This window comes from Numida meleagris, chromosome 20 (genome assembly GCF_002078875.1).
Source record: "Numida meleagris isolate 19003 breed g44 Domestic line chromosome 20, NumMel1.0, whole genome shotgun sequence".
Taxonomy (NCBI): Eukaryota; Metazoa; Chordata; class Aves; order Galliformes; family Numididae; genus Numida; species Numida meleagris.
This window is the reverse complement of record NC_034428.1, coordinates 146963-158574: the sequence shown is the minus strand read 5'-3', so window position 1 is coordinate 158574 and position 11612 is coordinate 146963. Positions and strand designations below refer to the sequence as shown.

General features: G+C 52.4%; 2 protein-coding genes across 5 annotated transcripts in view; one reads left to right on the top strand and one right to left on the bottom strand.

The window, feature by feature from the left end:
* Window positions 1–3419, top strand: part of LOC110387009 (protein-arginine deiminase type-3-like) — a 7194-nt gene extending 3775 nt beyond the window's left edge. For 2 of the 4 annotated variants that reach the window (XM_021374698.1, XM_021374697.1), the window contains exons 9-16: window positions 61–177; window positions 251–358; window positions 1001–1149; window positions 1220–1364; window positions 1443–1536; window positions 1618–1697; window positions 2040–2168; window positions 2267–2500. In XM_021374698.1, coding sequence (XP_021230373.1) covers window positions 61–177; window positions 251–358; window positions 1001–1149; window positions 1220–1364; window positions 1443–1536; window positions 1618–1697; window positions 2040–2168; window positions 2267–2500 — 1056 coding nt within the window. Of the gene's footprint in view, window positions 1–60; window positions 178–250; window positions 359–1000; window positions 1150–1219; window positions 1365–1442; window positions 1537–1617; window positions 1698–2039; window positions 2169–2266 lie in introns of all 4 variants that reach the window. The other 2 variants (XM_021374695.1, XM_021374696.1) reach the window with 2 other exon arrangements.
* The window catches only part of RCC2 (regulator of chromosome condensation 2), an 8737-nt gene continuing 630 nt past the window's right edge, over window positions 3506–11612 (bottom strand). The window contains exons 3-14 of the mRNA XM_021374699.1: window positions 10177–10493; window positions 8539–8632; window positions 8282–8425; window positions 8071–8202; window positions 7907–7995; window positions 7401–7515; window positions 7009–7175; window positions 6474–6654; window positions 6262–6367; window positions 6088–6160; window positions 5894–5971; window positions 3506–5095 (exon numbers count right to left, since the gene is read on the bottom strand). Coding sequence (XP_021230374.1) covers window positions 4991–5095; window positions 5894–5971; window positions 6088–6160; window positions 6262–6367; window positions 6474–6654; window positions 7009–7175; window positions 7401–7515; window positions 7907–7995; window positions 8071–8202; window positions 8282–8425; window positions 8539–8632; window positions 10177–10488 — 1596 coding nt within the window. The 5' untranslated portion in view covers window positions 10489–10493 and the 3' untranslated portion in view covers window positions 3506–4990. The remainder of the gene's footprint in view (window positions 5096–5893; window positions 5972–6087; window positions 6161–6261; window positions 6368–6473; window positions 6655–7008; window positions 7176–7400; window positions 7516–7906; window positions 7996–8070; window positions 8203–8281; window positions 8426–8538; window positions 8633–10176; window positions 10494–11612) is intronic.

Here is an 11612-nt window from a genome sequence, read left to right as displayed (position 1 = left end):
GGGGGGTGTCTGCATTCCGTCTGGGCTCCACTGCAACCTTGTGGCTCCCTGGTTTTATTTCCCAGTGTGGAGGACAATGAGGACTTTGTGGCAGCCATCAGCGCACTGGCTGAGGAAGCCAAGTGCCCAGTGACCATCTGCCCACTGCCCGAGAACCGCAATGACCGCTGGATCCAGGTGGGTGCTGTGGGGTTGGGACTCTCCAGCTGTGGCTCCACAGCGCTTCCCTTTCTCTCTGCTCCCTCTGCAGGATGAAGTGGAGTTTGGCTATGTGCAAGCGCCCCATAAAACATTCCCAGTGGTCTTTGATTCACCTCGTGACCGCGGCCTGAAGGACTTCCCTGTCAGGAGCATCCTGGTACCCAACTGAAGCCACATGTCCTCCAAATCCTGATGCTAGGTTTCCTGGTGCTAGTGAGGAGTGGTGTGCACTGTGGCAGTCTGCAAAAGGAGAAGGGAAAAAATGAGAACGAATAAGGATAAGAGTAGGGATAGGAGTGGGAATAGAAATAATAGGAATGGGAATAGAAATAATAGGAATAATAGTAAGAATGGGAATAAGAATGAGAATATAAGTAAGGAATAGGAGTAGTAATAAGAGAAGGAATGGGAACAGGAGTAGAAATAAGAGTAGGAATGGGGATGAAAATAAGAGTATGAACAGGAATAGGAATAAGAATGATAAGAGTAGAAATGGAAAGAGGAAAACAAATGAGAATAAGAGTAGGAATAAGAATCAGAAAAGGAATAATAATAAGAATATGAGCAATCACTGAGGGCCACGGTTGAGTGATGAGGCTCAGCAGGTCAGGCTGATGGTTGGATGTGATGATCCTGAAGGTCTCTTTCCCAACCTGTATGATTCTCTGAATCCATAACAGGGTAAATTAATTTATAGGAAGGAGGACTAGCCAAGTCAGCAGGGGCAACAGGAGCATTGTGCCTCAAGGTTTGGCATTCCCAAGGCAGGTGCTTAATGCCAGCCCCGCTTTCTCCCCAGGGCCCTGATTTTGGCTATGTGGCTCAGAAAACACCAGAGAACACCTCCAGCCTCGACTCCTTTGGCAACCTGGAGGTCAGTCCCCCAGTGACTGTGCGCAGCAAGGAGTACCCACTGGGCCGCATCCTCATTGGCAGCAGCTTCCCCAGGTGGGAGATGGGATTTTGGAGCACACCACCTGCAAAGGCCAAGGCTGAGCTCCCCATTCATTGCCCTTAGGTTTGGTGGCCGGCGCATGGCCAAAGCGGTGCGGAATTTCCTTGCTGCCCAACGGGTGCAGGCGCCTGTGGAGCTCTTCTCGGACTGGCTGCAGGTTGGACATGTTGACGAATTCCTCAGCTTCATCCCTGCACCCGATCGGAAGGTAGGCAACTGTTTTGTGGGGTAATTTTTTGGGGGGATGAAACATGGAGTGAGCTCGTATTGCTCTCTTCATCTATAGGGCTTTCGGCTGCTGCTGGCAAGCCCCAGTGCCTGCTACCAGCTGCTCAGGGAGAAGCAGGAGATGGGCTATGGGGAAGCGACAATGTTCCAGGGTAGGAATGCTGTGGGACCTCCCAACCCAATGGCCCAATGTCCTCCCAACATGGGGTGAGGCTTCCCTGCTCTGTGTGCAGGGCTGCACGGCGTGCCCAAGCCGAGCATCAACGAGATCCTGGCTAATGAAGCACTGCGCAAGTTCAATGCCTATGCGCAGGTGAGGTCCTGCTGTCTGTTCTTCCACCTGTCCATCACTGTCCTTCTGTCCACCTCCCATTCCCTCCATTCCTCCATCTTTATGTCCCACTGTCCACCCCACTCCAGTTCTCTGAGCCCCTCTCTGTCCCTCTCCCCTCCTCCTCGTCTCCTCATCCCTCTCCCCATTCCATCCTCGTCTTTCTGTCCCTCCCCATCTGTGTCCTTGTCCTTCTGTCCCCATCCCTCTCCCCATCTCTGTCCTCCTATTCCCTTCATTCTCGTCTTCCTGTCTCCTTGTCCCCCTATTCCCCATCCCTCCTTATCTCCCACCACCACCCACAACCACGCTCCCTCCCTGCAGAGCTGCATCAGTTGGAACCGAGACATCCTGAAGCGGGAGCTGGGGCTGGCTGAGCAGGACATCATTGACATCCCGCAGCTCTTCCAAGCCGATGACCAAACTAGAGCCATGGCCTATTTCCCTGACATGGTAATGAGCAGCTAGTGTGAATTTAGGGCAGCATGCTGGCAGCCCTTCGCACTCTCCTTGTTCACCATTTGGATGAACTACTTTTGGTCCATCTTCAGGTGAACATGCTGGTGCTGGGCAGACACTTGGGTATCCCCAAGCCCTTTGGGCCGCTGGTAGCTGGGCAGTGCTGCCTGGAGGAGCGGGTGCGGGCACTGCTGCAGCCCCTGGGGCTCTCCTGCACCTTCATCGATGATTTCTTCTCCTACCACAAGCTTGCTGGAGAGGTGCACTGCGGCACCAATGTCCGCCGCAAGCCCTTTGCCTTCAAGTGGTGGCGGATGGTGCCCTGAGCTGCCCATTTTCCTCCCTTTTTTTCCCTAAATCCCTTCTCCCTCCCTGTAAGTGCCTTCTGTGCAGCAGTCCCCCCCCCCCAACTCCCATTGGAAATAAATGAGGGCTGCGCTTGCTCCCAGCCTCCTGCTGAGGTTAAAGACATCTTTGAAGTGTTCAGGGGTGTGATGCAGAGCTCTGCAGCAATGTATATGGAAAAAGCATTTGCATGTCCAACTACGCAATGGATGCATGCACAAAAATGTACACGTGCAAAACTACAGAAAAAAAATGTGAGCAGAAGCTTACAAAATGTGTATGCATGCATGAGAATGCTAACAGGAAAACACACGTGCATGCATAAAAAGAAAAGCCCGCTGAAAGTGCACAGAAATGCACAGGCTGCTTTACAAAGTGGGCATGCATACGAATATGAATGATAGTGTGCATGCCTGTTTTGGTGTAGTTCTAACAGCCAAATACACAAACTGCCAGGCATGTGCTACAACAGGCAAGCATGCACAAAAGAATGCATACATGGACAAAAATATGCATGCAAAAAAAAATCCAAATGCAAAATAATCACATTTAGAGAGTAAAATGCACAGATACACTGGGAAAAAATGCACATGTGCAAATGCATGTAAAAAAGTAAGTGTGCATGCATGCACAAGGACACGTGTATGTATGCACTGCTGTGTTTGCACCCTGCTTCCAAAATCATAGAGGGAACTGAGGGGAGTAGATCCGGGGATGGAGGATTGTGATAGCAGCAGGATGGTGCCCTCTAACGGCTGCGGGTTTGCTTTTAGGGATGCTGGTGCTGCTTCGTGCACTGCTTCGGGGTGAACAGGGAGCATTCCCTTTATTTGTCCATTTTGGTTACAAGAGAAAAGAAAATGGGGGCAGGGATGAAGGTGAGGAACTTCTCACCTTCATGATGAACACTGGGAGTGCTTTTGCTGATTGCATTGCTGCTTTCAGCCATAATTGGGGATCAGGGTGTGCATGCAGTAGTCAAGAGGTGTACACAACATCATTTATTTAAACATTTACTCCAAGAAATATAAAAACATGAAGAAGACAATGACAGCACGAACCAGGAACCTGTCGCCTCACCTAAAAGGAACGCTGCTCTGAGAGCATCGTAGTTTATTATTATTTCATGCTTCCAGCCTCCTCCTTTTGCTGGGATGCAATGGGGCACAATGGGACCTAGAGCCCAAATTGCTTTTTTAGGGGTGAAAGTGGCTTTTTGCTGTTTCTCCACCCCTGTTCTTGGGCTGCAGAATCTGTTCATGCCCCTTTGGGGCTGGCAGCTGATGGGGACGACCCTGAAATATTGCAGGTAGAAAAAAGTAGGGATAAGGTTCTAAAAGCCCCATGTGAGGGTGCTGCACACCCTGATCTCCTCTTGCAGCAAATGTGAATATTGCTCAAAAAAACGGAGTATCTGACACCTCTGCCCCGCTGCTCTCCCCATCCTGGAAGTTTTGACTCTAACACACCAAAATAAACCCCAAAATAAACCCTAACCCCAAAGCAAACGTAAAGAACCCTCCCTTTTTTTTGTAAAATCTTTTTTTTATTTTTTTCCTCCATAAAGTACTGCAGAGCTCCCCACACAGCTGTGTGGGGGGAGTGGAAAGGGATTAAAAAAATTCAAAATAAACCCTAAAATCTAAAAAATAAGGTAATAAAATATCACCCTTGGGTTGTGTGGAGGCAGAGCCGGGCTCTGCATGTAAAGGCACCTCGTTTCTCCAGCACAGTGCACAGCGTCGCCCCAGGAAGGGCTTTTGGCAGATACCAGGCTGAAATAATATTAATAATAAAAATAATAATAATTAATGGGAAAAAAAAAAAAGGGGGGAAAAAGCTTGCACAATACTTCAGGGCCCGCTCTTCATACCTGAGATTGCCCTGGGATGGGCAGCGGGGGGTTTGCGGAATCTGCGGGTTTGGAGGCATCCAGCCCAAAAAAATGATGCTGGGATGGGGAAGGGACCACAGGGTTTGTCCCTGTGGGTATGAGATAACGCATCTGGTCCCAAATCCCCCTAGGAAAAGGGATGCTGAGGAAGTGGGGTGGGAAACACACACAACCCTAAAATAATAGCACCCAAAATAGAGGTTATTTGTGAAAAAATGCCCCCCAACATTGCGATGTTGTGGAAAATGAAGGGTTTACTGGTCTTTTGCTCCAAGCCCACAACCAGAGAAATTTGGTAATAAAGATTATTAAAAAAAAAAAAAAATTAAAAACCTATGCCTGCCCAGGTGAACCCAGCACCCCTCTTTCTGTGCGGAACAGCAATAAAATGAACAAATAAAAAACCCCCACAAACCCAACAACTAAAAGCCTGGATGTGCCAAAAGGTCCTGCTAGGGTGGAGATGGGAAATGGAAAAGCCACGGGGGAAGGTCTTGGCCATGGAAGGGGAGAACCCAACGCTTTGGAAATTGTAGGAGAACAGGTAGTAGAACCGTGGATTGCCTGAAACGGGCCCTCAGATGGTGCGGGGGTTGTACTCGGGCAGCTTGCGCAGCTTCTCCTTCTCAGCGTCGCTCTCATCGCGGGCAATCACCAGTGAGTGGGCATAGCCCATGGCCACCTACAGGGAGGGGAAAGTGTCACTCCTGCTGGTGTTGGACCCCCTTCCTTTATACTGGGCTATGCTTGAGGAACATCCCACAGTGGGGGCAAAGCATAGGTGGGAACACCCCATGGGATGGGAGAATCCCATGACCGGGAGCATCCAGCGAATGGCAACAACTCATGGGTGGGAGTATCCCATAGGTGAGTACATCCTGTGGAGGGGAGCATCCTCTAAGCGGTAGTATTACATCAGTAGGCACAACGCATGGGTGACAGCATCCCATGGGTAGCACTCATCTCTTGGGTGGGAAGAACCTATGGGTGGAAGCGTCACAAAGGTGACAGAAATCTGACGGATGACAGCATCCCATGGGTGTTAGCATTACATGGGTGGGCACAACCCACGGATGGCACCATTGCTTGGGTGGAAAGAACCCACGGGTGACAGCAACTCATGGGTGGGAAGAACCTATGGGTAGGAGTCTTGAATAGCTGTCAGCATCCAATGGGTGGAAGCATTGCATGGGTGAGAACGTTACAGGGATAGGTACAACCCACGGGCGACAGCATGCCATGAGTGACAGCATCCCGTGGGTGGCTGCACTGCACAGGTGTTAATATCACGCGGGCAGAAGCAATCCATGGGAACAGCACAGCATAGGTGGCCACCAACTCATAGGTGGGAGCATCACATAGCTGGAAACATCCCATAGGTGGGAGCACCCCATGGACAGGAACATCCCAAAGGGTGGGATGAGCTGTTCATGGTCCCAGCCACTGCTAGGGACACAAATGTGTTTGGGTCCCTGCTTACCTGCTCCGTGTAGATCCCATCCAAGGTCTTCACCTCTTGGGCAGCCGTTGATGACTTGGGCTTGTGGTCCCCATAGCCCTGGAAAATGCAAGCATAACTCCAAAAAATTGTGGTGGGTCGACATGCAGAGCCTCTGCCCCAAAAGACGGGAGGGGCACAACTGGATGGTTTAGGGTACTGTAAATCCTTCTTACCAGCTCTCCAAATGTGGGAGATGGGCCCCAGCTGATGGTGCTCTCATCTGCTGCCACGATGATGCTGCTCTTTCTGCAGCATGATGCAAGGTGCTGACCCCAGCACCCTGCACCAGCAACCCCCCTGCACTCCAAAACTAGGAAAACGGAGATTTTGTGAGGACCATCACTCACCCACAGGCCAGGCTACGGATCTTCCAGCCACACAGGTCCTGCACTGCTTTAGGGTACATGGTGGACTCGCGGGAGGTGTTGGTGGCACCCCAGAAAAACAAGCCACCTGCAAGCCCCCAGAACACATATTAGGGATGCTCCTATCTGTGAGATTTTATAAGAGTGGATTTGCTCAAATCAACCGAAATTAGGGATGCAGGGTGGCCACTCACCTGTCTCACTGACGGCAAAGGAGCACGTGTAGCCGGCATAGATCTGTGCAGCTCCTCGGCCTGGGAAGTCAAAGAGCTTGACCAGGCGTGGCACCATCTCATCCTTCTGCTCTGCGTGGCCCAGCCGCCCATAGCCACCAAAGCCCCAGGAGAAAACGCGCTTCTGGGAGTCCAGGACAAGCTGGGAACAGGGGGATGTACAGTGAACGCAGCTTGGTGCAGGTGACACAGCAATTGTATGGGCTGCAGCGTACAATGCAAACTACGGGCACGCTGCAAAGGCCTCATCCTTAAATACAAACTGTAAATCCCTATCCTGCATTCTGCAAATATTCATTCTTAAATGCATACTGCAAGAAATTATCCTTTAATGCATATCATTAATCTATCCTTAAGTAAATACTGCAAGTATACACTGCAAACTGAAGCAGGGAAAGCTGGCAGAAAGGGACACCTTTTTTTGCTGCAATAACACATTTGCAAAAAGTGATGCAACAATAAAAAAAAGTGAAGGGCAGCACCGCTGACTGCTCACCGTGTGGTTGGCCCCGCATGCCACGTCCCGCACCACCACATTGGGGACGGGCAGGATCTGCCCATCTTTGGTCTTCTCGATGAAGATGGCCACGCGACGCGGCACCAGCTCGCAGTCGTACTCTATGCGCTGCGCTCGGGCGATGAACTTCCCATCCGAGTTGTGCCCTGCACAAGGACACCACACTACCAAGAAATCCCTTTCTCACTTGCAAAACTCTTTCTATTTTAGGTTTGCATCTTGTTTTTTTGAGGTTTTTTTTTTCCTGGGAGCTGCTACGTCATCTCTGAACCCATTTCAGAGATGGGAAAACAGAGGCAGGGAATGTTTCCTACCCCAAAACCCCATAATAGCCCAAACCTTTAGAAAACCACCCCAAAACATGACCATACCCAGCTGCCCGTACTCTGGGCACCCAAAGGAGTAGAGGTTTCCTTTGCAGTCCATGATCATGCTGAACTCAGCCCCACAGGCCATTTTGGTGATGGGCTGCCCGTTGTACATGATCTGCGAAAAAGACAAGAAAAGCAAAAAGCTGAATTTTTTAGGGGAGAGCACCTCTGGGAGTTGACCCCCATTCTATTTCATTTTCCTTGGCCACAAGCTTCCCTAAAGCCTACAGCTTTCACCCCAAAAATGGAGGCTTGGGAGGGCAGACCCCAAAATTCTACAATGTATGTATAAAGTTATTTTTTTCTAATGATTTCTTTTTCACACTGCATTTTGTCCACCCCAGTTCAATGCATCTTCAATAGGGATGCCCTTACATCCTAAAGGGGAACGTCCCAACATCCCAATGGGTTTTGGGCTCTGCTAATTTTTCAGTGAAAAAATACAAATACGCTGTTTTTCACCCCGACAAAAAAAAATGGAAAAGCACAGAACAGAGTGGATTTACCTGCGTAGGGCTTGGAACAGCGTCTGTTTGGTTCCCAAGACCAAGCTGCCCCATTTTGTTCTCCCCAAAAGCATACACGGAGCCGCTCTCTGCCAAACAAAAGAAGGAAGGAACCATGAAGCAAGGGCAAAATTCTGCAGTTTTAGGGCATTTTGTTGATGTACCTGTGAGAGCCAGTGTGTGGTTCCGGCCACATGCTGCCAGCACGATGGCCTCGCTGCCCAGCACCTCGATGAGCTTGGGGGCTTCCACACGCTTTGTGTCCCCGTGGCCCAGCTGCCCCTTCTCGTTGCGACCTACGGGAATAATTAGGATTTGGGCCGCATTGTAGGGTTTTCCATCGTTTTCTGAGAGGTGTTTTGGTGTTTTGCTCACCCCAGCTCCACAGCTTGCCCTCAGCGGTGATGAGGAGGCTGTGAGCCGCACATGGTCCCGAAACCACGCTCCGCACCTGAATACCTGAGAGACACCCATACCTGTGCGGCCCCCATAAATTCTGGCCCAGGTTTCGATATGCAGCTGGTGGGGAAAAAAAAACCAAAACAAAAAAAGGATGCATGGCATGAAACGTTGGGGTTTTTTTGTTGAGTTGTATGATGTTTGGCAATGCAAATGCAGTGCTTTTTGCTCACCTTGTTGCTTAGGCACTTCTTTGCGGCCGATCAGGTCCCAGTTGGTGGCCCCAAAGATCAGGAGCTGTCCTCTGCACTTGGAGCCCTCGAGTTTCTGCAAGGGGCAGGGAGGATTCGTCAGATCTGCAGCAATGTCAGCCATGAGGGGATTTTTTACATGCAGGGTGGATATAGGGTAGCAACAGGTTGGGGTCCAAAACATCCCAGTTTACAAGCATGTTCCCACTCATTCCTTATTTTGCATCCAAGGTTGCAATCAAATTACGTTTCTGAGCCAAACTGACAAGAGGAAAAGGGGGATTTTTTCCAATTTTGCATTAAAAACCCCAATGTACATTGCATGTAAGCACTGCATCCCGAAAAGGAGATGCACACAAAACACACTGGTTTCTTCGGCTCCTCCTCCTTGCAAATGGGTCTGAAATTGGGGGGGGTTTGCTCTTTTCAGGATGGGGCATGGTTGTGCACCACCTCCAGTGCTGGCTGTTAATTACGGCTTTTCCCCACCAGAAGGATGATGCTTTGGAGAGGAAAGCATGTGCAGCACCAACTGCCTGCACAAGGCAGGGAGCAAAGGGTTAATCAGTACAAAAAAATTACAACAACAACAAAAAACAACAAAAAAGCCAAACCCAGAATGAGGCAGATAAAGGAGAAAAAAGGGAATAGAGTGCTTGCAATGCAAAGGGGAGGGCCAGGTTGCAGGAGTGCAAAGTGAGGCACTGTGAGCACACACACTTCTGTGTTGTGCACGAGCACTTCTTGCTGGTACGCTGAGTTAAAAATTCTCCAAATGGTTCAGTGTGGAAAAAACTGATTCAAAACCTATGGCTTGGCTTCCCCTTGAATGAGGGCAAAAGGAGGGGCCTCATAGTGCTGAAATAAGGGGGACTCGCACCCTCCACAATGGGAGGACACTTTAGGGGCAACTGGGGATGCAAACAGGTGCAAGCTTTGGTTGGGGGGGGGCAAGCTGGGAGCACAAAGGAGTGCAATGAAAGGGGGGCAAATCTGGGGGTGCAATGAAGGGGTGACTTGGGAGGGCAGTAAGAGAGGTTCATGATGGGATGCAATGAAGGGGCATTAAGGCGGTGCAACAGGAGTGCAGTGCGGTTGCACTGGAAGGAAAGAATGGCTGTGCAATGGGGGTGCATTAAAGGGGTGCAGTGGGAGGGCACTAGGGGGTGTCATGGGGGGCTGCAATGATGAGGTCCAAAGGGTGCAACAAGGGGGTGCATTAAAGGCCACAGGGAGACCACTGAGGGAAAAGCGATGGGGGTTCATGAGGGGGGTTCAGCAAGGGTGCCAAAGGGAGCTGATATGAGGAAGTGCAAAGGGGAGTGCATTAAAAGGGTTGTAATGCATGCACTAGGGGACGTGATGGGGGGTGCCCTAGGGGGGTGCAGAGATGCAAAGCAGGGGTGAATCAGAAGGAAGCAAAGGTGGGGGTGGAAAGGGGAGTGCATTAAGGGGGTGCCAAGGGTTCAAAGGAGGGGGATGCATAGGGGTGCGCAGACAAGGGGTGGCGGTGGGGTGCAATGGCGGGAGCAGAAGCAGGTGTTAACTGAGAGGGATGCGTTAAGGGGGTGCGATGGGGCTGCAGAAGGGCACATGGGCTGCGCAGGAGCCCCCGCTCACGATGCGCTCCTTGCTGTGCTCGGGCTCGCAGATGACCACTGCCTGTCCCCGCGCCGCACCGCCGGGCCCGGGGCCGAGAGCCGAACCCGATCCGGGCGCTGCGGGCCGGCCGGGCCTCCTCCCTCCTCCTCCTCCTCCTGGGCTGCCGTCCCGCGGCCTCCGCTCTCGGGGCGCCTCTTCGTCGCTGCTACCGCCGCTGCTGCCGCCTCCTCCTCCGCCGTTACGAGGCCTCCGCCTCCCTCCCGCCGCCCCGGGCCTCCTCCTGCCCGGGCCGGGCTCCCAGGGCGGCCCCGCCGCCTTCCTCCGGGGCATGGCGCCTGCGAGGGGCGGCCCTGACACTGAGGAGAACCGTGAGGCCCTGCCCCGCGCGGTGCCTCCCCCGTAACACCGCCAGAGCGCTGCAGGGCCTGGCCCGGGCGGGACATCCCCCCCCCCGCACCGCCATCACAGCGCCTCGGGGCGGCCCAGGCACTGAGGGGAGAGGGCCCCCCCGGCGTGGGGTGGGGAGGGTTTGCAGCCCGAATAGGGGTGTGTGGGGGGGTCTCACCTCACAGTTGGGATGAGGAGGGGGAGAAAGAAAGGGGGATAATGGGGGGGGGAGGGACGGACGGACGGAAGGACGGACGGAAGGACGGACGGAAGGACGGACGGAAGGACGGGGAGGGCGTTCAGAAAGATGGTTTGGGAATGGGGAGGAAGGAGCGATTTGCAAAGGGTTATTTCTAAGGGGGGGTCGTAAAAGTGGAGGTTGGAAAGGAAGTGGTAAAATGGGGGGGTACAAAAGGGGTGATTGGGCAAAAGGAGGGGTGCAGAAGGGGTTTGTAAAGGGAGGAGTGGGAAGGGGTGGTAAAATGGGGTTGGGGGAGCTATGAAAAGGAGGTTTTGGGAAGAGGGTTCCTAAAGGGGGATTGGAAGGGGAGAGGGGCTACAAAAGGGAGAGTGTAAAGGGAGTGACAGAACGGGGAGCGGGAAGAAAAGGGGGTACAGAAGGTGGTTTGGAAAGAGGAGTGGGTGCGGGGGGGAAGGAGGTTGCTAAACGGTGCTTTTTAAGGGGGGGATGCAAAGGGTTGATTTGGAAATAAGGGGTGCAAAAGATGATGTGCAAAGGGAGAGCAGAATTGGGGGGGCTGTAAAGAGGGGGTGCAAAGGAACGATGTGCAAATGGGAGAGGGGTTGAAACGAGAGGGTTACAAAAGGGCGATGGGGGGGGCTGCGGGCGGAAGGCTATCACATTATAAGAGCCCCCCTCTGCCTTCCCCAGTAAAAAAAAGACTCGGAGACCCTCACCCACCCCCCTTCACGAAAGCAGCGGTCCGGGGGGGCCCTCTAACCCCGCACCCCCCGCACCCGCACACCTGCTCTCAGGGGGGCCCCCGATTGTGCTGCCGCCGCCTTCGAGCCCTCTGTGGCTGTTTGCTGGGGGGGGGGGAGGGGGC